The sequence below is a fragment of the Pelodiscus sinensis genome, chromosome 14, assembly GCF_049634645.1.
Source record: "Pelodiscus sinensis isolate JC-2024 chromosome 14, ASM4963464v1, whole genome shotgun sequence".
Lineage (NCBI taxonomy): Eukaryota > Metazoa > Chordata > Testudines > Trionychidae > Pelodiscus > Pelodiscus sinensis.
In genome coordinates, this window is record NC_134724.1 from 36,734,620 (window position 1) to 36,759,571 (window position 24,952).

The 24,952-nt window shown below is 49.1% G+C and overlaps 1 protein-coding gene and 1 long non-coding RNA gene across 8 annotated transcripts in view; one reads left to right on the forward strand and one right to left on the reverse strand.

Annotated features, from left to right (window-relative positions):
- The window catches only part of CSNK1G1 (casein kinase 1 gamma 1), a 171,008-nt gene extending 150,667 nt beyond the window's left edge, over nt 1-20,341 (forward strand). For 5 of the 7 annotated variants that reach the window (XM_075897483.1, XM_075897479.1, XM_075897481.1 and 2 more), the window contains 3 exons: nt 1,670-1,780; nt 7,853-7,959; nt 13,932-20,341. In XM_075897483.1, coding sequence (XP_075753598.1) covers nt 1,670-1,780; nt 7,853-7,959; nt 13,932-13,986 — 273 coding nt within the window. In that variant the 3' untranslated portion in view covers nt 13,987-20,341. The remainder of the gene's footprint in view (nt 1-1,669; nt 1,781-7,852; nt 7,960-13,931) is intronic. The other 2 variants (XM_075897485.1, XM_075897484.1) reach the window with 1 other exon arrangement.
- Nucleotides 18,090-24,834, reverse strand: LOC142818347 (uncharacterized). The gene is made up of 2 exons (XR_012895814.1): nt 24,439-24,834; nt 18,090-20,553 (listed from the first exon to the last, which is right to left on the reverse strand). It is a non-coding gene; the product is annotated as an uncharacterized LOC142818347 (long non-coding RNA).
- Nucleotides 24,835-24,952: the final 118 nt, after the last annotated feature.

The following is a 24,952-nucleotide window of genomic DNA, read 5'->3' on the forward strand; positions in this document are numbered from 1 at the left end:
TTCCTCATTGAAGAAGGGGAGAATGGAAACCATAGAACTTGAGACTGATTTGCATTTGATTTGCTCAAGTCTACCAATTCCATATTGCTCTATGGTGTATGTGGCACTCGTGAAAGGAATATAAAGGTCCTACCCAAGTAGCACTGATCTGCAAGGGAGTGTTGTGATGCAACTAATGTGTGTTTCATTGGCTGACTGTTGTCATTTAGACTGGCTCTAAACCATGGGTACATGCACCCCTGGGGGTATATCTAGAGGAGCTGATGTGTACATAGTTTTACAACAGACTGCATAGCAAGCGCTAGCCAAGTAAGAACAAACTCAAATTTCATAGAGACGCTAACTTATTTTATATTGCTCTGTATACTATTTACACTATCTATTCCAACTGATGCATTTTGTAATACAGTAAAAATGAGTGTCAGCTGTTTCAGTAATAGTGTGCTCTAGCACCTTTGTGTTTTGATGTCTAACCTTGTAAGCAAGTAGTTTAAGTGAGGCGTAACTTGGAGGTATGTGAGAGATCTGACTCCTGAATTGTAGTCAGGAAATGTTGAGCCACTGGGTGAATGAACATTTAGTTCGTGGGAAGTAAATGTAAGCCACGCTTGCATACGGCATGCTGAGTATTCATGTGGCCCCCCAGCTGTGTGCACAAGAAGCTCTTTAGTGCACCTGGATCTACACTACTTTGAGAGGGAGTAGATTAAAGTGTAGTAGGGAACTTGTAGTGCCCAGCAGTAGTGTCCACATGGACACGTATGTTATACACTAGTGCAGTGAGAACGTACAGCCAGCCACAAATTATGAAATTCCTGTAGACAAGCCCTGAGAAGATTGAGAAGCATTTGAATTAGTCTCTCCAGTTTAGAGAATGTTCCATCTCGGTTGTTCGGGTAGTGTAATTAAGCTTCCTAGTAAAACACTATATTTCTAAGTGGATGCCAAGCACAACAGTGTTTCACCACTAATTTTATCTAGTTCTGCTTTGTGAGAGGTATGTTTGGACTTGGGGCAGCAAGAGCAAGTGACCCTGGAGAGCCGCGGTGTCCAGCATGCTAGCCATTAGCCACATGAGGCCATCTGGCTGGTTGAGTGTGGCTAGTTTGCTATAGTAGTTTTCAGGCAAAACTCACTTTTGCAAAGTAGGAACAAAAAATTTGAGCACATTTCTTCCTGTGTTACTGGTGTGTTTTGAAGCCAACTCCTAATATAATAGACAGGGCTTCTCCTCCATCATCTTGCGGTTTGGGCTCCTGGACTCAAAAGCTGTCTCTCCAGCGGAGGCAGGGTTTGTGTCTGACACGCTCTAGTGTCTATGTCCTGACATGCCAAGTTAAAAATGTTACAGTTCGATTTGTTAGTTGGTAAATTCCTGAGTTGTCCTGTCTATAGAGGACCCTCCCCCACACACACACTGAAGTAGCTCGGTTGATTTCTGAAAATTCATTTCTCCATTTGCTGGGTTGAATAACCCTCTCCAGCACTTTCTCTCTCAAGCGTGCAGTGTGTTTGGTAAAATGAACTTTTAACCAAGCTAAACGTTCTTTACATGCCTTGCTTTTTTCAGTGAACTAACCCCACTAACTAATATTTTCATTGCTTTGCCTGGGCTCACCTTTATCTTTCCTTCCATCTCTTGCTGTCATGCTTCTGAATGCCTGAGCAGACGGCGTCATCAGACCGCCGAGGAGAGTGGGAGATCCAGCCAAGCCGGCAGACAAATACCTCGTACCTGACATCTCACTTGGCTGCAGACCGGCATGGGGGATCAGTCCAGGTATTACTGCTTCCTGACCTGCACACCTTTGCCATTGGAATCTGCTTAAAATAGCTGAAGTCTCATTGAGTCTCAGCTACAGCATTCCTGTGCTCAGCAGACCCGTGTGCACTCAGACAAGTCCTGTCCTGCAGTAACTTAACTGCAGTCTCATGACGGCCAAGAGGACTGGTCAGCTCAGCTTACTGCTACAGGCCTCGCAATGTCTTTCTACCAGGAATAATTTCAAGTAAGATACATGGCGCAATCTACCAAAACGTGATTCAGATTAACTGTTAATCACGCTTTAGTATGTGAAGAAAAACAGTTTGTCTTTACACTTGTAACTAGTGGACAGAATAAGGAGCAAGATTGTGTCCCGACTATACAACCCTCCAAGATGATGTAATTTCACAATTAGGTTTATGTCCGTTGTCAGTAATGCACCTAAGTGTGGTGTTGCATGCAAGTGCAAAATGCCAGGAACAGTTACGGCTCTTCTAGTTGAGCTTTTGTATGTAGATTGGGAGTGAGCAGATGGTTGGTTGAAGGCATCTTGGGTGAGAGAGATCCAGGGCAGCACAGGGTGAGCTGGCTGACTGACCTGGAGAGAGGCTATTTCCTTCTCCCCTCAGACGAGACGAGCACCCTGAAATGTTGTCACTAACTGGCATCGCAGGATGCCAGTGATGCTACATCAAGGTCCTATTGGCTTTGTATTTCTGCAGCTCCCCAGTGCATTACTGCACAATAGTTGGTTTGTATTTGAAAAGCAGCCTAATGTCCCTGTCTGGGTTGAGGCCCTGTTGTGTGGTACAAGTGCAAAGTGTAAACTCTTTGGGGCAGAGGCCGTGGCTGTGAGGATTCAGCAAGCGGTAACACAGAATGGTAATGAGGCGGAATGAGTAGCTGTAGCCAACACCATGAAGACTCTCCTCACGCACCACTCTTTAGTTCTCAGTAAGTTGTAAAGAGTTTTCTTCTTCATATATCACCTGTCTCTTCCTGCCACCCACCCTAGCTAAGATTAGCTGTGTTACACTTGTGGTAGGGAAGAATAAAACAAAATGCATGTAATGCCGCCTCCTCCTGGCCTCTGTACTTGAAATGAAGGAACACAGCCATTAAAGCACAAGGATTAAGATGCTGCTCTGTGGATCTGCATACGGTTTTCTCTCTCCTTGCTTCTAGGTAAGTGCTATGTACAGCAGAGTTAACATGTGGCAAAAGGCCAATACAGTTCTGCACACACAGTTATGATTATGCCAGACAGAATCCTGTTCATCCTCTTTCAGGGGGTACTCTGAAGACCTTGCTTCTCACCAGCCAAAATGGCACAAGGTCTCTTACTGGTTGAAGATTGATTGAAGTGAAGTCACTTCCTAGAGCTCTCAAAGGTCGTGGAATCCCAGTGAAAGTGCAAACCACAGACTACTGAGAAAACGAGGAGTCCCGTGGCAGCTGGGTAAAAACCACTTTATCAGATGCCGCATCTGACAAGGTGGTTTTTACCCACAATAGTGTGTGCCACGGGACTCGTTGTTTTTGGAGATACAGACTAGCATGGCTACCCCTCGGAGACGTGTCTGAGAATAACATCATCAGGAAATTAACCTGTTAGCCAGTCTACGAGCATCTCCTCTTGGATGGGCTGGTGCTATTCTCGGTGTGCAGATCACGGCCAGATGGGCTTCGAGGTGACTTACGTTATGCGGCATGCCTACAACCCTTAGGTGCTTACTGAGATCTAGAAATTGTCATGCCTCCCAAGAACTTGTGTGAAAAGACTGGGTACAGCCTGAATACCAGTTCTTGCTGAGGTGTCAATCTTTCCTGCTGACACTTGGCTAGATTCAAAGGACTCTTGTTTTTCATAGTCGAGCATTTTAGTGGGTCTTCTCACTTGAATTCTCTGAGCACCTGAGAAACTGCAAGGTGGGACGAGGAGGAATTTGTGTCTGAGATATCTGTGGCTCTCTTCTACATTGACATGGGGTTTGCCTAAATAAAGAAAATGGCTAGCCATGGGCATGCCCTGGGCAGACACTCTTATCCAGAATAGAAGTGCCTTTTCCCAGATTAGCCTGTCTGTTTGAAGTGATAGAAGCTAAACTGCACTCAGGAAGAGGGTGTCCACTGGAGGCGGCATTTCAGTATTGTTATACTGGTATAACTGTACCTAGAGTTACGCCAGCAAGTTTCCCTGCATAGGCAACCCCTTAGTCACTGCAGCCTTTAGATCTCTGCAGAGACTTTCTCCACGTGGCAAAAACCTTCATCTCTCTCCCTGATTGCAGCAGGACAATGGACTAGGCTGCCTGGGGAGGTTGTGGAAGCTCCTTGGCTGGAGGCTTTGAAAAGGAGGCTGAAGCCATCTGTCTTGGATGGTTTAGACTCAGCAAATCCTGCATCTTGATGGGTGTGAGACGAGATGACCTTTGCGGTCCCTTCTGCCCCATGGTTCTACTTTGCCTGCCAACGGAAAGGATGCTGTGTCCATAGGCATCACTGGTGGAAGCAGCTGCTCTTGTTCCTGTATCCTGACCACCTAAGCCTTTCACCAGCCTCGTCTTGTGTGCACACAAGGTAGACGTCCTTGGCACCGACATAGCAACACGCTGCCTCAAGCCTAGGGAGGTGGCTGTTGCTTGAATATAAATGTGTTAGTTGTGTTCACCCCAGAATCCTCTGCAGGCTGTTCCATGGTGCAGCATGCTTCTGTCACTGGTGGCAGACGGCAGCCAGTCATGTGCTGTCATGGGACTTGCAGAAAATATGGTAGAGATGGCATTTTGGGGCGGAGGAAGTTGCATGATGGGAATTTAACCTCTTGCTCCAAGTCCCTCCTCCACAACTCGTTTCTGGCCCACTGTACGTTGCCAGAACATCTGGAAAAACTAAGTGCACTGGAAGGTGGTGAGTTGCAAATGAGGATGGTGCATCGCATGGTACACTGTGCTGTGCACTGACACAAGCATGCCTAGTGAGTATGCACCCTGCCAACACAAAGGGCTTCGTATGCACCTACACAAGCAGTATGCGAATGGTGGGGCTTTACATCAGTGCCATTTGCGTCTGCGAACGTTTGTGCTGTAACCAGGCCCCTAGAAACTATAACTAGGGGATAGCCCCCTCCCCTGGCTTCAGTTAATTATTAACCCTTAACGACTTGGAGAGGAGGGGGAGGGAGCAAGAAGGGGCTGAGGCCCTGTATAATTCAGCTCATTCCAGAATAGCTGCAGAAGAGGCAACACTAGAGAATGTGTAAAACAGTTCCAGGGTGAGCCTCTGAGGAGAAGCCGCACTTAGGAAAGATACTGAATTTGGGCAGAGGAGGGGGACTCCCACCCTAAACTTTTCCCAGAGAAAGACACTTTGCGCACACAGAGCTTGACCAGCTTCCCAGGAAATGGGTATCTATATTAGCCATGTGAAAGGCTCCTGCCCCATGGCAGCACTCCAACCCAGCCAGAGCAGCCCCCGTCTGGTGCACCATGGGCAGGGGGCTGCACCAGTCCTGTGGGGCCTGCTGCAGGCGGGGGGGAGGGGGATATCCAGTCCCCACCCCACCCCGTTTAATTGGGAAACCTGAGGTTAGCCAAACTTTCTCTGCCACAGAGTCCCTATGGCAGGGATCTCCAACCTTTCTGAGAATCAGATCACTTTTTAAATTTAGGTACAATCCAAGATCTACCTCAAATATAAATACCCTTGCCCCGCCTCCTTCCCACCCCTTCTCCAAGGCTCCGCCCCTGCTCATGCCATCCTCCCTTTCTTGCACATCCTCGCTTACTTTCCCCAGGCTGGGGCAGAGGGGTGGGGTGCAGGCTCTGGTCTTGGATTAAGGGATCTGGAGTGTGAGAGAGGCTCTGAGCTGCTCTGGGGGCAGGATGTAGGAGGGCTCTGGGACAGTGTTTGGATGCGGGGGTGCTCAGGGCTAGGGCAGGGGCTTGGAATGCAGGAGGGGGTTAAAGATTAGGGTAGAAGTTTGGGATGTGGGCTCCAGCTGGGTACTGCTGGTGGCTCCTGGTGGGTGGTGCAGTGGGGCTAAGGCAGGGTCGGCCCTGGCCCTGGCCCTGGCCCTGGCCCTGGCCCTGGCCCTGGCCCTGGCCTACTCCCTAAAGCAGCCAGCAAGCTCCCTCCATTCCAAACCCTGTTGTGCCCCCTCTCTGTCCTGTGGAGATAGGATACAGGGTAGGAGAGGGGGCACCCTGACATCAGCATCCTCCTCTCCCTCCCCTGCCCTGTCCTGCACAAAAAGCAGGAAGCTCCCAGAGGGAGGGGCAGCTCCAAGGCAAAGGGCAGGAGATGAGCAGCAGTGGGGGACAGCTGAAATGCTGGCACTTGATAGCCTCTTGGCCAAGCTAATCAGGATCCCCGTCAGAGGCACCAAGATCTACCAGTAGATCCCGATCGACTGATTGGTGACCACCGGCCATTGGGGTCCTGAAAATTTGGCAGAGCCCTTAAAAATATTGTGAATTTTTTTTAATTCAATAGGTATCCAAATAGATGAAGTTTTATAATTCTGTTTGTAGTTCTTGTACTTTTTTCAAGAAAACTCAGAAAAATACAAACAAAACAACAGGGTCACACAACTGTCATTAGTGTTTTCTCACGGAGGTCCTGGCCCCATTGCATGGAGCCCCAGGGCTCCACGGAGCCCGCTTGGGGAAACCCTGGGTTAACTGGTTAAACTGGAAAGTTCAACAGGTTAAAGAATAAAATGGGATTTTACATCCCTAATCTATATGGATAAACTAAATACCAAGGCACCTTTCAGGACTGCTACAACTTTGGCTTCCCTATCTTTACCTCCCCTCTCTTCCCCCCCCCCCCCCCCAAGTGTCTTTGGTGCTCAGGTCATCCAAGCCCACAGGGAGTATCTGGGGAACCCTCTGACAACATCCTAGACCGTATTGCTGGTTGTCCCCATTAAAACCTCAACCTATCTTTCTAAGTGTGGGAAAATAGGAAGGGCATGTATAGTCTCTGCCTTGTGCCGTGGTAATAGTGAAGCACTTAACATTCACCGCTTGGCTAGGATTGCAGTGAGTTCAGGAATCTGGAGCTGTAAACATTCTCAATGGTACTCGAGTCCTTTGTGTGTTTCAGAGGAGTGTGGAGGGCCGGCCAGAGTAGCCACAGCCTGGTCTTCAGCGGACCTGTTCCACAGTCACAGCTGCTGGAGTACAGTGACTGAGTTTCTCAGAACCTCCTCCTTGTTCTCCTGGCTACAGTATCTTAGACTCTGAGGAGCTGAAGAACGAGGTGCTTTAAAACCACCCATGGTGAAAATATTTGAGCAGCCTCTGACACAAATGATGTGGAGAGAAACGGGAGCTGGAGTTCAAGCGCACACCTTGCCACAAGCAGCTGAATTCACTTCTCTGGGGGAAAGTGAGGCAGATCATGTTCCCAAATCAGTTCCGCAGCCGTCAGTGGCAGCAAGTAGGCGGCGGAGTTACTGATATTCAGGCTGTGGTGCACCCTCTGTCAGCTCAGTAGCCAAGTGCTAAGGAATCCATTTTGTCTCCAAGGTATCTTGCCACCTAGTGTCAAAACACTTGGGCTTATTTTATGTTGAGCTCTTCAGCTGTTTCCTGGCTGCTGGGAGTCAAAAATCTTGGAAGGCTGAAGTTGGTGAACTGAGAAAAATCTAAGGTGTTGGGCGGGGGAACATTTGGCAGAAATGCCCTGTGTAACCAGATGTTACAAGCGGGAAGTCGGAGATGTGGGATGAAACAAGGAAAAGGGGAGGGGGGGATTGTGGCACAGCTTCCCAAAGAGCAGGGGCAGTCCCGTGAGTCGATCCATTAAAGCAAACACTGTGGGAGACTGTATTGTGGGAAATGGGCCTGCTTTAGCACTCAGTCACTGCCATGGGAAGTCTGTTCAATCGTGCAGCTGTGTAGGCGGGTGCACCATGGCCGAGGGGAAGGAGCTGAAGAGTAATTGCCTTGTACTGATGCTCCAGGTTTCGTGTGTTCTTCCTGCAGTATCCGTTGTCAGGGCAGCCCTGTCACTGTGGGCTGCTGACTAACTCTGCCAAGAGACTTTATTCCTAGCAGCTCTTGTGGTTTTGTGTTTCAGGTGGTCAGCTCGACAAATGGCGAACTGAATGTTGATGACCCAACAGGGGTACACTCCAATGCACCAATCACAGCCCCGGCCGAGGTGGAAGTGGTGGAAGAAGCGAAGTATGTTTGCTTTACAAATACACTCTTCACTGAGGTGGTTTTAAATCCTCTGTATTTGAAAGGAGCGAGGTGTTTACCTGTTCAAATATTTGATGCGTGTATCCATAACTTTTCCTTGAATACGGCTGCTTTTTGCATGGTACCTCCGTGTTGCTGCCGCCCCTTGTCACTGTGATGCCTGGAGAATGTAACCTTTGGCCAGCGCATGTGCTGTGAGCGAGATGGTGGTATCCGATGATAACATGCGGATCGAATGTGGGACTCCATCTTCCCTCATCTGGAGGTGCTCTTTGCTCGTGCTGCGTGCACAAGCACAGCTCTGGGAAAGAGCTGTCAGTCTAGCAGCAGGGCATTCCTGTCTGAGAAGTGGGGCCGTGGAGGCAGAGCAGTCTGAAAATAACCCTTTGCAGGGACCGTGCTTTGCCTCAATTCCCCCCCCTCCCCGGTCCGGGCCACTAGGAGCCGAGTAAGGCTGAAAGTGTCACTAGCCCTTCTGCCGGTGAGGCTAGCAAATCTCCCTTCATGCTGCTGGTGTGGGGGACCGGCTGTCCCATCCGTAGCTTGTTGGGGATTGGAGGGAGGGAAGGAATTGCTGTCTTGCCACTGTGCGTCTGTTGCATGTGTGCTGCCCTCTAGCACCCCCAGGTGGCACTTTGCATGATCTTCCTTTGGCAGGAGCTAGGACATGGAGCTTGCTCCGCACAAGGGCTGCAGCCCTGTGCCTGCCCCCTCCTCTGACTCAGGAAGGGCTTTCAGCCCAAGTCACTGATCGGTAGAAGACTCAGTCAGGCTCTTTGAACTGGCTCTCATGCTGGGAATTTCTCCATGACCTGGACCAGAGGAGCAGACTTGCAGGGTCTCTTGCAAGCTTGCTGCTTGGCATACAGTGAGCAGGCTTACCCGGATTGGGCATGCTCAGAACGCAGCCCTCCCTCACTCTCTGCAGGCCTGGTTCATCCGGTGAGGGGCCCTCATAAGGTGTCTGTTCCCTTCCCAGCCAAGAGATCCAAGAGCTGAAGGGCTGGGAGGTGGGCTGGGAGGTGTGCACAAGGGGAGTTTGGGGACAGTGCAGCCCACAGAGACTACAGGTCCTATTGAACAATGCTGTCTTGATCGGCATGACTGCTGCTTTGCTTGCTGGGACATGTAGTCTGTGGGCTGCACCTCTAGCAGAGCACTGGCTGGAGCTGGTTATGCAAACTTTGGTAGATGTGGCCTGTAGTCTCCTAACCAACACAGCTCTCGGCTCTGCAGTTTGGGCCCCAGCCATTGCTCGTGGCCAGATGTGAGAGTTAGCAGAGCCCTGTGGGGCACGGGCTGTCTCGCTGTTCTGTGTCTGAACAGCCCCTAGCATTATGGGGGTCTGGGCCATCACTGGGGCTCCTCAGCACTACCACAGTACAAATAACATACCCGTTTAGCCTGTCTTGGCATCAGCGGGGGGGGGTGTGGGTGGGTGCGCGCGCGCGCAAGGCGGGACAGTGTTACCCTGCGTGTTCTCCACAGGAGGAGTCAGTGTCCCCCCTCCAGTCCTAGGTGATGTGGTTTGTGGGTCTCTGGTGGAGAAGAGTAGCTGTTCATATGGCATTCTGGTGGGGACTGTCTTGTACTGGCTGATCTGGTCATGATCACCTGATGGAGTCTGCTAGTTCCCGGCAATAAGTGAGATGTCTGCTCTCTCCCTGCAAGATGTGTGTGTCACACGAGTCCAGATTTGTTCTCCCCTCGGTTATGGCGCTTTTTTCTGCAGGCAGCCTGAAATATGCTGGACTCCCTGGGGCCCTCTGAGTTTGTGAGGAAGTGTGTTGGGAAAAGTAGGGTCTGTGGGCAGGCAAGGGAAGCTGGTGAAAATGCTGCAGACTCTGTTTGTGAAGGGCCCCCCTAACCCCAGCAGCTGTGATGAACATGGCATCTCCTTGCCACATAAGCCATCTGGTGTCCATCCCTCTGTAGTTTGGATCCCCTTCTTGGCTGGCCGGGCACCTTCCCAGCCAGGGACATCCCGGATGCTCACTCCTTGTTAACCCTCCGCTGACCAGGGATGTTTGTGCCAGGCCACAGGACAGGGAAAGCACATCCTGCTTCTCTGCAGCGACTTGTCAGGGTGTCTTTTGCGATGTGCTACGGGGTCTGAGATGGAGCAGGGAAGAGAGGGCGGGTGGGCCAGGCGTGTGTCTGCCAGTCTGCACTGCATGTTTGCATGGCTTGCAGTGACATGCTTTCATCCCACCTCTGTGAACTAATTGCTCTTTCTTCCTTTCTGTGTTTTTCTCTCTACACACTCTCTGTAGCTGCCTGAAAATGCTCAACTTGTGGTGAGTCCCTCTCGCCGGTCCACGGGCAAGGGGGAGCGGACCAGACTAGACTGGGATTGGCAAAATCAAACCAACCAAAACAGTCTGAATAGCTGCACAAGTTAGAAATCCAAGCCAGTGCAGTTATTGCTAGCGGGTGGGGAACACATGCAGGATGGGCGTGTGTGCATAAGAGGAGGCCGCAGTAGGCCCAAGCAATTAAACGAATCTTTGGACTGATCCGTTAAAATCTAAAAAAATTTCTCATCCTTTATCCGTTCAGCTTAATGTTTTCACCAAACATGCAAGTGTGTGAGCAGATAATGTCTAAAGGAGCTGGGCAGAGGCCGGACCAGGCTGCCAAATCTCTCACGGGAATTCCTCACAACAGATGTTTCAGAGGGGAGCTGCGTTAGGCTGGAATAGAAAAAACTTGAAAGAACCAATGGCCCTGCAGCACCTTAGAGACTATAAAACATGTAGATGGTGTCGTGAGTTTTCGTGGGCACAGCCTGAAGAACATGTATTCCTCTGAAGAGCTTTTGTGGGCACGGCCCACTTCATGATACCATCTGCATGTTTTGCCTGTTTCTAAGGTGCTGCAGGACTATTCGCTGTGTTAAGTTTTTTTCACAACAGATGGTTTGGGGTGGAAAGCTGATCATACCACGTTCCTGGGAGCATTGTGCTTGCCCTTAAGTGGGGGTCTGCTGCTCCTTTGGAGGATTTGTGAATATGAACGTGAGCAGAGCAGGGTTCCCATCAACAGATGTGGTGGGCTAGAGCCATGGTCGTCTTCCTCTTCCATCACGAGACCTCCATCCTCCTACCTCGAACCTCCTTCTCATTGGGCTGTCTGGAAAAGGCAGGCTGGTCATGGCCCTCAGGCTGAGAACCCCTGATCTTGCTCCAGGTTGGTGGGGAGTATGTTTTTGCCTTCCAGCAAGTTTCTGCAGCTCAAGGATTGTGGGGGGAAGACCAAGGTTTTCATCTGAGAGAGCTTACAGGCTGGAGTAGCTGCTGCCTGAGCCTACTGTGGCATTAGTGGTTCCCTCTACCATCAGCAGCATCTCCTACCCCGTAATGCTCAGCACTTCTCTAGTACAGTGTGCGTTCCGAGCACTGCACTGGAACTTCTGGGACACCCCTCTAGGGAGCACGAAGCCCTGGTTTTACTGATGGGGAAATTGAAGCGCAGAAGTGAAGTGAGCTGCCCTAGATAATACAGAAATCAGTGGCAGAGACAAGATTAAAATCCAGAAATTCTGGGTTCTGTCCACTCACTCTCATCTTGTCTCAAAGTGGGTTTGGGGAGCCCCTATTCAGCTACAGAGCCGGGAGTAGAAGGTAGGGAGTTGGAACCTCGTGGCCCCCCTCTGGGGTGGAGAATGTTCCCGTTTAATGGCAGACTGGTCCTCCTTTGCCCCCCTGTCCACTGGCACTGCCTCCACTGGTACCTCTGGCATCTCTTTGGCTTCTGTGTGTCGTGCTCGGGGCTGTTCAGACACTGTCTGCACGCACAAAGGTCACGCTCTGTAACTGTCAGCCTGTCTTTTTGTTGTTTCTACCTCTGCCTGTTAACAACTCACAACTTCCTTTCCTGAACCCTTCCAAACTGAGCCAAGAAGCCCTCTGAGCAATGGGGGCCAAAGGAGAGCAAACCAATCCCCACGGAAAGAGATGGCTGAAAAGAGCAGCTAGAAATTAGTCAGACCCTTTCAGTCCAGGTAGTGAGTGAATCTGGGCCATATGTTTTTCTTCCCTCATCATAGACTTTTGATAATCCTTCAGGCTTGTCCTGTTCTCGAAGTGGTAGTTCCCGTCTCCTGAAGAAAGTGGGAGGAAAACAGAGGGTCCTGCATGGTTAAAGGAGGCCACATGGGTGGTTCAGGACATGGGTGGGTCACCACGAGGAAATTCGATAGCCTGTGTTATGCAGATCAGATGAGTCGTCCCCTCTCACCTTCAAATTGATGAACCTCTGTCTCATTCCAAACCATCTTAGAGTGGTGTGACCAGAATTAGTACCAGCTGATGGCTAGGCAGGACCTGTGTGAAATCATCCATTTGCTAGTGACAGGACGTTCATGTCTCATGTTCACCACTTCCCCCCCCCCGCCCCCCGGGGAAGTCTCTGAAGGGGAGTTAAGAATGAGCCCTGGAGGTGGAACTGCCGATCACTGGAGGGGTGCTTGCTGCTGGCCATGGCCGAGGCACACAGGCAAGCATGGTCTAGGGACACTTGTCACTTTATTGCCATTTCTGTATCTGGGTTTGCTCTGGAGGCTGCCAGACTCGTGTCTCACTTACTAAGACGATTAAGTGTTTCCAGAAATAATTGGGCTGAGACAGAAGATGGCATCCACTCCTCAGGGGCAGCAGTGTGTACTTCAGCTCTCCGATAAATACCAACATGAAAAGCTTGTTTAGAGCCACCACTGACTCAATAAGACAGTGAGTCTGCCTGGAGATGCTGCTGCTGTTCTGTGGCCTGGCTTCTTAATGCCTTTGCTCCGTGTGCATACTGGGTGTCCTTACATGATAACAGGGCTTTTGCAGACCTTTCTGCCTGTTCCATGTCCTCCTCCTTCCTTCTCAAAGGCCGTAATCCCTAATGTGACAGCTGGTCATTGAGGAAATTGTTGTGATGTCATGGGGAAGGGACAAAGCAGTACAGAAGCAGATGAATTTGCAACGTACATAGATCTTTCCATGCTGATGTTCCTGACACTGGGCCCTGAAAACAAAGACTAGAGATTTGTCTCTAATACCATATAATGATTGGTGGAGCTGAGACTGGGTGTCTTGGGCAAGTGAAACCTCAGTCTTTCAGGGATCAGCTTTGAAGGGTGTTTTTTCACACCACCTCTGCTTCCTCCTTCCTGTCTTCCTGCCTCCCTATTCACTGCGTACCGAGCCTTCAGATGAGGGAAGAAGTAGGGGTTATATTTGCAGACTAAACCATTGTCCTTTAAACTGAAACTTTTGTTGTTTGCCATCCATCAAGGGCTCAGTAAAGGAAGCTGTCTCCCAGTCGGACCTTCTCAGAACTAGTCCTTTTCATGAGCAGTTTAGAAACACAGCACGTTATGTGGCTGGAAACCTTCAGGCAGGCTTGGCTCCAACCGTTCCTGCACCTGTTAGGACACAGGCTGTTAATGGTTTTAGGGAGAGGGAAACGGCCCTTTTGTGTTTCTCACTTGTTTCCTTCACTCCCAGCAATGGGAGATCCCGGTGCTCCTGCAAATCTTCATCCGCCTCCCGTACTGTTGTCTTATTTCCTTGTTCTCACTAAAGCTCCTTGGGGCAGGGACTTGTGCTTCATGCAGCACCTGGCACCAGTCCCTGATCCTGTGGGTATCAGCAAAACATTAACAGTAGCGATCAGTTGACCCTCCTCTTCCAAACAGCAAATCCCAGCGTGTGAAACACCTGGCTCCCATTGGCCCTTGGCATGCAGTCTGAGCACAGTTCTGCTGCCCCTGCTATTGTGGGCTAGACTGGTCTGCTGCTGGCCTCGTGGACTTTCCTCCTGCTGGAGGAGATGTTGGTAGGTCTGTTTTGTCCGTGCTGCTGGGCATGTAGAGATCCCACCGCATGCACTCTGAAGGGAAGCCCACGCTGGGCCTGCTGGAGGGTGTGGGCCACTCTACTGACTTGCTGTGTCCTTTGCTCTAGGTGCTGCTGTTTCTTTAAGAGGAAAAGGAAGAAGACTGCCCAGCGTCACAAGTGACCGGTGCCTCCTGGGGTCTTGTGGGAACTCCACCTGCAGCTCCTGCCCTGTCTCACTGAAAGGGGCTTCTCTCTAGGAGGGAGGCGGCGGCGTAGGAAGAAGAGAAAAGTGACACTTTAAACCAAAAAGAGAGAAGAAAATTGTTCCAAAACAAACTGCTCTAGGGTGGATCTGCTCAACGGGCTCCTCGTTCGCTCCGAGCCTGACGCTCCTTTTGGGATCAGGACTGCAGCTGGCTCAGGCCTTGGCTGCCCAGAGGGCAGGCAGACTGGCTGGCTGACCCTCCTTCCCGTTGTTTACGGCAGAAGGCATCATTCACAAACCTGAGAACTATGCTTTGTTTCCTGCTCACTTCCCCTCCTCCCCCTCGCACTCTCTGCCCTCCGTCGTCCTCCTTCCCCAATGGAAATACCCATTGACGGCTAAGGGCAGGATGACCCGTGGTTGGGCAGGAAAGACACGTGGGAGAAGGGCCTGGCTGGTATGGGGCAGTTTCTCCCCAAAACCCTTTTCGGCATCAGCCTGTTTCGCCAGCCTGGCCAGGTACAGCAGTGGGAGACAGGCTCCCTCCTAGGCTCCTTGGGAACAGTTATTCTGCAGTCAGACTTGCAATCTACTGTTCCAGTCCCTTGGGCGCTCTGGCTTCCTTCACCACTCCCTTCTCCAGACAGTAACAGAGCAGTGCGGATTGTTTTAAAGAAACTGACATTGTTGCACTTTTTATTATTTTTAGCATTACAGATGCATATTGTGTCTGTAGATTCTCACAGGGACAAGTGATGCCGGCACAGACATCAGCTGGGAATGTGGGAGGGAGGGGCGTTACAAAGAATGTCCTCAACGGGGGTTTGCTTGCAACATCCACAAAACCCTAACACCAGCCTGGGCTTCCTACTGCCCCGTGTTGGTTGTGTGCTGAGAGAAACCTACTTGAATTTTGAATCCCTCTTTGTAGCTGCCAGTGAATGGCCCTACCATGGTTTCCTACCCGGTGCCTGACACAACCAGCCTGCAGTTGGAAGGCACTAGCTCTCTGTTGGAGCAGGGAGAGGCTTCAGTCTTGCTGAGCGAGAGGAGTTTCCTTGGGGTAGCGCAGCAGCTGTCGATTACGTAACTGGGAAGCTGACCTTTCCCACGGGGCAGCTGGGTGGCCTCGTAATCTCAGATGGCGTCTGGGAGGTTGATTGTGGAGTAAGCACCTTTCTTTCAATGTACTGAATACTCTACCGTGGTAATGTTAGAGAAGCAAAGCTACCCCAGCAGGGAATCGACACTTAACTGCCTTACAGTGACTGCATCTGCAGGTGGCCCCATAAGCTACTCAAATCAGACCTTGTGTGGGCTTGAGACGTGCTCTGCAGGCTGTCCGGGCTCTGTGGGGCCTGGAGCACACAGCATGAGGTTTTCCTGGAGGGGGAGCACGCCCGTTTTGAGCCAACCATCACTTAGCAATGGGCTTAGTCCCTGCGCTGGGATATGAGTTCACTTGCAAAGTGTGCTGAGGCAGCTGGGGGGGGGGGGGGGGGGAGGGAGGGGTGTGGCATAGGGTTACAGGAGCTTTTTTGTGGAGGCTAGACATTGGTTCCTCATGCTTTGCCTGTCTGCATATTCCATCAGCATGGGATCAGCCCCCTCGTTTCAGGGGCTTTCGCTGTCCCCCACCTCAGTGCTTGAAATCCCTACAGAGAGTTGAGGCAGATTTTCTCTAATATACCATCTCTTCAGAATGACAGTCCAGCTGCTTCCAAGGGCATGTAATGGCACGAGCTGGAAGGGAAGCCATGGGAGCTGGGCTTGCCTCCCCCTTCAAGGGGGGTGAGTGCATTTCAGGAGTGAGCGGAGCAGCAGGAAGGTAAGCGAGCAGGCACTCTAGTGCAGTGCAGGGGTTAGGGTGTGTAGCATGGAACTCAGCCTAGCACCCTGGTCTTGCTGCGAATCCCTTTGGGGGTCCTTTACAGTTTTTAGCCATTAGCTACTAGTATCTTAATGCCTTACTCAAATGGAAAGCAAGCAGCTGTAGCCAAGCTTTTTGCTATTCTCTTCCTCTCTGCCACCTGTGGGAAGTTAAGCTGCAGCTGGCTGCTCTTCATTCGCTAGCCCAAGAGATTTGTAAATCCACTTTTTGTTCTGCAAGAAGCTTCCCTAAGTGTAACAAATGGGATGCATAAGGAAAACACTTCCCTTCCCCCTTGCGTATGGCTACTTGAACTCCCTAACTCCTTTTCTTGTGCCCAGGGAGAGGAGGGGAGGGGACATTCAATCAAGTCGTTTTGCTGCTCAGCCTGTTCCGGTACTCTTCCATGGCTGCTGGCTCTCTAAAAAGTCAGGCTGTTTGAAATGAACATTTCCTTACACTCACCATAGGAAACCATGGTTCGGCATCTTTGGGGGGAAGGAAGCGCAGGAATTTGTGAGGAAAAAGCAGCTGTATGCACCCAGCTCTCCAGATTTCACTGGGCCCAGAGACACATGCATTGCTGCCCTCCTAAACCCCATTAAGTGCCTGTCACCAAAACTCAGAGGAGAAACTCAGTTCCTTCTGCATTTCCTGACATCGTTCAATCATTCCTAACTCTTTCCAATCAGGGAGTAGCTTGTAGTTTGCAAAGTACGTGTGAGGAGGGGAGTGTGTCTACTTTGTTTTGGTTCTTAAATATTTTTTACATAAGCGAATGTATTTGATTGGTAAGAAATTTTCCTTTGTTTTTAAGTGGGTCAGTTTGAAAGCCATTTCATGGTGACCCCAACTACTGCTTTGCTCTGGAGATAGTGTTCTTTTAATCCTATGATAATGCGTATGAGGGCGGGAATGTTTCTCCCCAGGCATGCTGGTAATGCTCACTTATACCAAGCCCTCTTGCACTATTGTCGCATATTGGACTCTTCAGAAGGGCAAAGGATGTAAAAAGCGGGTAAAAAGTAAGTCCTATTCCAAGGAAACTATTTGACCCAGGAAGTTCAAGAAGTGATTGGTGATAAAAGCCAGATCAAGTGGGCCCATCTTACAGTAGGAAATTTAAGCACTGACCCCCACCTCCATTAATGAATTCCCTGCCTCTCCCCCCCACTGGAAGTTCATGTATTAGTACATTCCTGCATTCTTCAAGAAAGTGAGAGGAGAGACTCTCAGATCACAGCTGACCAGTGGAGCTGCTGAGCAGGAGCAGCGTCTGGTTGTCCAGCGCTTCCTTCGCATGGCCTAATACTGCAGTTGGATTTCCAGGCGTGGCTCCCCTGCAGCAGGGACCCATCAAAAGTTGCATTACAGTATCCGGAGGTCTCAAGTGAGGTTTTCAATAAAATATTGCACTGCTGTATTGAACTCCATGTATAGATGTAATTATTACCCCTTCCTGAGAACCCTTACAGATGTTTTCTTTGCTTCAATCTGGGTTCTCTAACCCTTCCATGCTGTACTAAAGCAGCTCTGAAATCCTCTGCGAGGGGACCATGTACAGTGCGGGAGCTTTTGAAATGCTTTATTTTTCTTTAAAGCCATGAACAGTCCAGCCTTATACAGCTTGCTTAAGGAATGCTGGAACTAACCCTCTTCTCCGCACACTTCCCTGGTAAATGAAAGGCACCATCATAGGTGACTTTGGGGCTCTACTGTTTGGACATGACGATGTGAACCAATGAGAAATGTGCTAGCCACATTGAGCATAATCAGTCGTCCTTCTGTCGATAACTTAGTGGGGCACAGCATCAAATGGGTCTTTCCCAAATGGCAAGGACATGGCGTGCTCCTGCCTCATACACTACAGAGAAGCTGAACTGAAAATTCAGCAGCAGCTCCTCACTCCTAGCTGAACGCTGGAGCTATGTTCAGTCCACATCAGAATCTAAGCAGAACACAACACCAGCATGATGGGTGCAACACTGAGAAACCTCAGCCCATGGTGGAGGGTGGGAACGATTTGCACTCATGCTGAGCACTGTCTTCCTCATTGGCCATAATTTAGCTGCTCTGTTATGTGTAATGTGAGGGACAGGTGTTTGTGTACCAGGTATCTAGTAAGCAGAATACTTCACGTACTTGGGTAGTTGAAACGAATCAACTAATCTACTGAACTGCCACGATCAAGAGGTTTCCAGCATGCAAATAGCAATTGCTTATTTATTCTCAGTACAGTTGGGAAAAATGCATTAAAGCAGCTGCTCCTTATTAGCCAAAAGAAGCATCTTCTAAAAGTAGCTTTCAATATAGACAGAAAATGCACATATAGCATTCTGTCAGTGGTGAGTCTCAGTGTTAGTAATTGCGTAATGCCAGGGTCTGCTTAGTTGGAAACCTTACTCCTTAATCACAGCCTTTGAAGTAATCACTCTTTTGCATGACCTGTATCTCCTAGTTTCCGGAATCAGTGCTCCCAGGAACACTCATGCTCTTTGAAAAGGAAAAGAAACCTCAAAACGTCCTTCCCCTGGCTCTTTAAAACCTCTCTAGGAGTCCATCTCCTCTTGTGCTTTGACTCTTTCTAGTAACAAATTAGCAAGCAGTAACTTCATAGTATTCCATTTTGACCCTGGATTCGGACATGAGTAACGTGCCTGGGTCCTGGAGCTTGTTGCATGGCTTCTGTTAGTAGAGAGCAAGCTGGAGAGTGCTGAGCTGAGCCCTCCCTTGGTTGTGTTTAGTTCAGATTGGAGGGAATGCTGTTTAAACCCCCAGGGGGACCTGAAATCCAGAAATGGTGTCCGTACAAACATAGCTTTCATCCTGTGCTCCCCTGCAAACCAGCATACATGAGGTACAGTGCTTAAAGGCACTATAGATTGGGAACCTTTTGCTTTTCCACAATACCACTCAAGTTTCAGGAAAAGTCTGACCAGCTTGAAGACTTTACTGTGAGTAACAGCTGCCAGCTCCATCTTTGTCAGGGTTGGTTTGCAAGTGAGGCTTCGGTTACCAACTTCTAGATGAGCATTCCCCTCCACAGGGTGCTTGCAGTTTGCACAGTGTTTGGCAGTGCTGTGCTCTAGGACTCTTTCTGTAATTGAGCGAGTACAGGTTTTAAAGTGTTTGGTGTTTTCAGTTACTTTGCCAGATAACTGACTGTAACAGAACTGGTTTCTCAGGCTGCAGTTTAATAGTTGTACAGTAATAGGTGACCGATGCTGATTCAGATCTATTCAGAAACATGTATTCCCCACGTCCAAATGGAACCCCACTTCAGTATTTGTGTAAAGGTGTGTGTGTGTAAAGCTGGGCTTCAAGGTCTGAAATAACAGTGGGCATGTCTCTAGTTTGACCAACTTCAGACTCTAAGAAATCTTTCCTTTCTTGCTCCTGTCCCCACATGCTCTTTAGTACATCACAAGTATTTCCAGGGCAAGAGATCAGAGCCTTGGGACTTCACAGAATTAATACCAATACCAAGCAAGGGCCAGGTTCTGATCTCCAAGAGTGAAGAGAAACCGTCCAGCTGACAGTGATCGATGGGGACAGTTCTCTGTTGTCTGCCCTGCCCAAATCACAGGTGCAGGCCAAGTCAGGAGGAACAGAGGTAGGAAAAGGCTTTAAAAGACTTGTCTAATCCTTTTCAGAGTGTCTCGGGAAAAGGATCAGGAGACGCTCCCCGTCTGTATAGCTCTAACTGCACAGTGCAAGCAACTCTGAGAACCTTGTTTTCTTCCAGGAACACTTGGCTAAAACAAGTGACAAGTTCTCTTACCAAACTAGAACTGCAAGCTGGTCCTGGTAAAGTCTTGTATGTTATCACACAGCGAGAGAAGAATATGTTCTGGGAACGTGTAGATTATACCAAATAGCATTATAAACCCCAAACAGGAAATCCTGTCAAGTGATTAATCCCCACTGGAAACTTTACAAGCTGTAATTTATTTTGTCTATTCCTTTAATTTAACCCTTTGTACTTTTGAGGGGGTGTTGATTGCAACTTTTTTACTGTAAAATATATGAAAATCGGCTGTGGAAATCATTTTTTAAATATTGCGTGGATGTCAGATTCTTGTTTAAAATGCCTTGAGTTTTTCTCTTGTTTTAAGTATGTAATGCAATGTTTTATTCATATTTCAGGCACTGGTCTCAAAGCTCAGCTGTGAACATAGAACTTGTAGTATTTTTTAACATGAATGTCAATTTACAACGTGTTTGAAATGGTTCAACCAGGATAAGGGCTTATACCATGGGGAAGACCCCTCCACAGGGAGCTCCTTTCCATCAAGAAAATGGGTCCTGCTTACTGTTGGTCTCTTTCTGATTTGCCCATTGAGTAGGGCATCATAAGAAACACAACAAATGTGATCTTTAATTACTCCCCTTCCCCTTTTGGGGGGTAGGGGCTCCCGTTTGCACCCTTTTTGTATGTAAAATAAAATGTCTTACATTTACTCTCTGCTGCTGCTCTTTTTAGTCTTTTATAAATGTTTGATTTGTGTATTTAGGATCATATCTGGGCAAGGCCAACCTGTCCTCTTGACATGTCAGGCAAATGGAAGCAGCTGCTCTTCTGATGTGCACCGCTGATCGGTATTAACGTGGGAATATACTCACCCCAAATAGACAAATACCCATTAGACTCACTTCTTTGTAGAGGTGTTCATCTGAAAAATATAAACGTAACATGCAGCTTAAACTTTAGTCCAGGCAAAACCTCTACTAGCTAGGCAGACCACCATATTAGCCTAGAACACTGTGATGGACTGCTAAGGGAACAGCAATCTCTCCTTTATCCTGCTCACTTTTGCCTCCTTTGTGTGCGTTATGCAGGTCCCTACAGACCATCACTCTCCTGTAGGATACTTAGCCTACGTGACTTGACAACAGGATTTGAGCATTTAGGGCACTGTCCTAATGATTCAACTGATCCTGGTACCTCAAAGTCAGGACAAATTTTGGGTGACTCGCTGCTGAAGTAGTTCAGAGGGCATTCCATTGCAAAGGCACAAAATCATCCAAAGCAAAGGACTTGGTGGTGATAGGAGACTTCAACTATCCAGACACCTGTTGGGAAAATAACACAGCAGGGCGCAGACTATCCAACAAGTTCTTGGAATGTATTGGAGACAATGTTTTACTTCAGACAGTGGAGATCATTACTGGGAAGAGGCTGTTCTAGACTTGATTTTAACAAATAGGAAGGAACTGGTTGAGAATTTGAAAGTGGTCATGAAATCAGAGTTCATGAGTCTAAAGAATGGTAGAAGGGAGAACAGCAAAATAAAGACAGTGGATTTCAAGGCAGACTTCAGTAAATTCAGGGACCTGGTAGGTAAGATCCCATGGGATCCCTAAGAGGAAAGACAGTTGGCAGTTTGTCAAAGGGACATTATTAAGAGTGCAAGAGCACAACATTCCACTGCCTAGGAAAGACAAGTATGGCAAGAGACCACCCTGGCTTAACGAGGAAATCTTGAAAGGTCCAAAAATCAAAAAGGAGTTGTATTAAAAAGTGGAAACTTAAGTCAAAGTACTAAGGGTGAATATAAACAAGTATGTAGGGGCAAAACTAGCTAGATGAGCTCATTTTGTGCTTTTGCCTTTCTAGAGACAAAGGGTAATACAGAAATATTCTACAAATATATTAGAAGCAAGAGGAAGACCAAGGATAGGGTAGGGTCATTGCTCAATGAAAAGGTTAAAACAATAACAGAAAATGTGGAAATGGCAGAGGTGCTTAATGACTTCGTTGTCAAGGAGATGGGTGGCAACTGGATGCCTGACAGTGAATGCCCATGAAAACTGGGGAGGTTCAGAAGTAAAAATAGGAAAAGAAAATTAAATTATTTACAAAAGTTAAATGTCTTAGTCATCAGGGCCTGATGACTGCATCCTAGAATACTCAAAGGAGCTGATTGAGGAGGTATCTGAGCCCTTATCCATAATCTTTGAAAAGTCGTGGAGATGGAAGAGATTCCAGGAGAGTGGAAAAGGGCAAATATAGTGCACAGCTATAAAAAGGGAAAATTAGAAACCCCAGGAACCTATAGACCAGTCAGCTTAACTTCTGTACCAGGAAAGACAATGGAGCAAATAATTAAAGGAATCCATTTGCAAATATCTGGAAGATAAGTAACAGCCAGTATGGATTTGTCAAGAACAAATCATGTAAAACCACCCTGATAACTTTCTTTGACAGGATAAGGGGAAAGCAGTAGATGTGGTATACCTAGACTTTAGTAAAGCATTTGATAGTCTTGCATAAACTCATCAATAACTAGGGAAATATAACCTAGATGGGGCTACTATAAGGTGGGTGCATAACTGGTTTGATAACCATTCTCAGAGAGTAGTTATCAATGATTCAGTCATGCTGAAAGGGCATAACAAGTGGGGTTCCACAGGGGTCAGTTTGGGGAGTGGTTGTGTTCAAAATCTTTAGTGTTTTGGATAATGGCATAGAGTATGCTTATAAAGTTTGCAGATAAGACCAAGCTGGGAGGGGTTGCAAGTGCTTTGGAGAAATAGTCTGAGGTCAAAAGGATGAAATTCAATGAGACCAGTGCAAAGTACTCCCTTTAAGGAAGAAGAATTAGCTTCACATGTACAAAATAGGCAGTGTCTAGGAAGGAGTACTGCAGAAAGGAATCTAGGAAAAGAGAAAACTGAACAGGGACATGGTAGCACCATCCAATTACCTACAAGGGTGTTTGAGGAAGGAGAAAAATTATTCTCCTTAACTTCTGAGGATAGGACAAGAAGCAATGGGTTTAAATTGCACCATGGAAGGTTTAGGTTGGAGTTTAACCCCCCAGAATGAAAGTTTTTTTTCTAAAAAATGAGATGATTTTTTTTAAGAGCAGGTTGAACAGATACCTATCAGGGATGATCTAAATCGGGGTGGGCAACCTTTTCAAACCAAAGAGCCGAACTAGGGATATTAAATATCAGTTAATTGAATAGTCAAGTAACCTCATGAAATTTTATTGGTTAGTTGACTATTCTGTATTCCCCAGGGGTGGGGTCTGCAGCCACTGTATTAGAGTCAACAGTGCGGGGTGCTAGGTGGGAGCTGCTCCGCGAGGGGAGCCAGTTTAAAAACCAGCTCCCTTCATGGACTGGCTGCCTGTTGCCCTGTGCTGCTGTTTCTGAGAGAGGCAGCAGCGTGGGGTGGCAGCAGTCCCTGTCTGGGAGGATCTGAGCTCCCGGACCCAGCACAAGCCAGAACTGAGCTGGGCTGCCTGCCCACCTGGCTCTTAATACACTTGAAATGCAGAGGTAGGTCCCGGATCCAGCGTGAGCAAGGACTGAGCCAGACTGCTAGCCAATCTGCTAAAAAAATTACTGCTGGGGGGAGGGAAATGTGTGTAGTCTATAGCATTAACTTATACACTTTTGCTTATCGGTTAATCGACTATACTATTACATTCCTAAGCCAAACTACATCAAAATTCAGAACAAGTGGTCAACAAAGCTATATAAGAATGCCCATTTACATGACTGAAAATATACAACTTAATATTATTGATAACTGACATGATTAATCATAGCATAAATGAATCATTGTACTCCCAGACTTTATCTAATGGGACTCCTGCTGCTGCATCTTTTCACACATTTCTTTGAAGTTTACATAACTGGTCATATCTAGCTTCATGCAGGCATTCAGGCTGTCTTCTGTCAACCTTATAGCAGGGGCCTGGGGATGTGAGGGTGCAGGATTCTGGATTGGGGTAAGGGCCTCAACGTTGAGGTGTGGGGGGGAAGCAGGAGTATTATGGCAGGGGCCTGAGGATGTGAGAGTATGATGGGCTCAGACCAGGGCCGCTCAGGTGTATGATGGGCTCAGGACACAGGGCTGAGGTGTGTGGGTGGTGCAGGAGTGTTATGGCTGGGTACTCAGATGTGGGGATATGAGGTGCATGGGGGGGGGGGGAGGGTCAGGTGGATGATGGGCTCAGGGTTGGGGTGCAGGAGTGTTATGGCTGGAGATGTGGGGGTATAAGTAGGATTACCAGATAGTTTAAAAAAACCCCAAACCCCCCCCCAAAAAGGGAAAAATTCCGTCAAAGGGGAAAAAAGGGGGAGAAGTTGTCAAGCAGAAAAAAAGATGCCCCAGAATGGCCACCATCTTGGGCACCATTTTTAAAACCCTCCAGCTCCAACCGGTAAGCACCGGGAGCCATTGGCGGGGGGGGGGGGGGGGGGGGGAATGCGTGTGCAGGAGGAGCTTCATGAGATGCACTTGGGGGGGGAAGAGCCACACGTGAGCTGTGAGTTGGCCACATCTGGTGATGAGGGAGGCATCACGGGGCCAGGTCTCTGCTGGTCACGTGGGCCAGAGCAGTGTGCGCTCCTCCCCCCAGCCCAGCCCGGTGCCCGGCAAGTGTCCCCCCCTGCTCCCCCTTCACTAGACTCTGCCGCACTCCCGCCAGACAGGGCAGGGAAAATTGTCGTTGCCGGGCTTCCGTCCGGTGGAAACAGGAAATACCGAACATTCCACTGTCCAGCATTTCCTGGGGGTTTTACCGGGCGGAGCCTGCACGTACCGGACTGTCCGGGCGAATACTGGACACCTGGCAGCCCTAGGAGGCACCCAGGGCAGGGGCTCAGGGTTGGGGGGGGAGGAGTGTTACTTCCACGCTGTAACATGGACTCCCGCTGCTCCATCTGGAACCTTCCCGGAAGTGTGTCCCGGGGAAGAAAAAAGGCAGCGCACGGAGCCAGTCTTCGCTTCCGCTGGCTCCCAGCGCGGGAGGGGAGGGGAGGGGAGGGGAGGGGCTTCCTCCCCCCGCCCCCGCCCTGAGGAAGCCGGCGCTGGCGTTCCATGCTTGGGGGAGCGCGAGGCCGCAGTGCCCGCGCTGGCTCCCTGCTATGGGCGGAGCCGGGGGCGGAGCCGTATCGCGCTCTGACGAGCGCGTGGCCAAGCAGCACGTCGCTGGTTTTCCCACTCGCCTCAGCCGGGGCCACGCCCCTTCCCCCACCTGGTTTGGGCCCTTCGCGGAGCGGGGGCGGGGCCTTCCGGCGCTCTCCGCGCGGCTATTGGCTGCTCCGCCCCGCGGG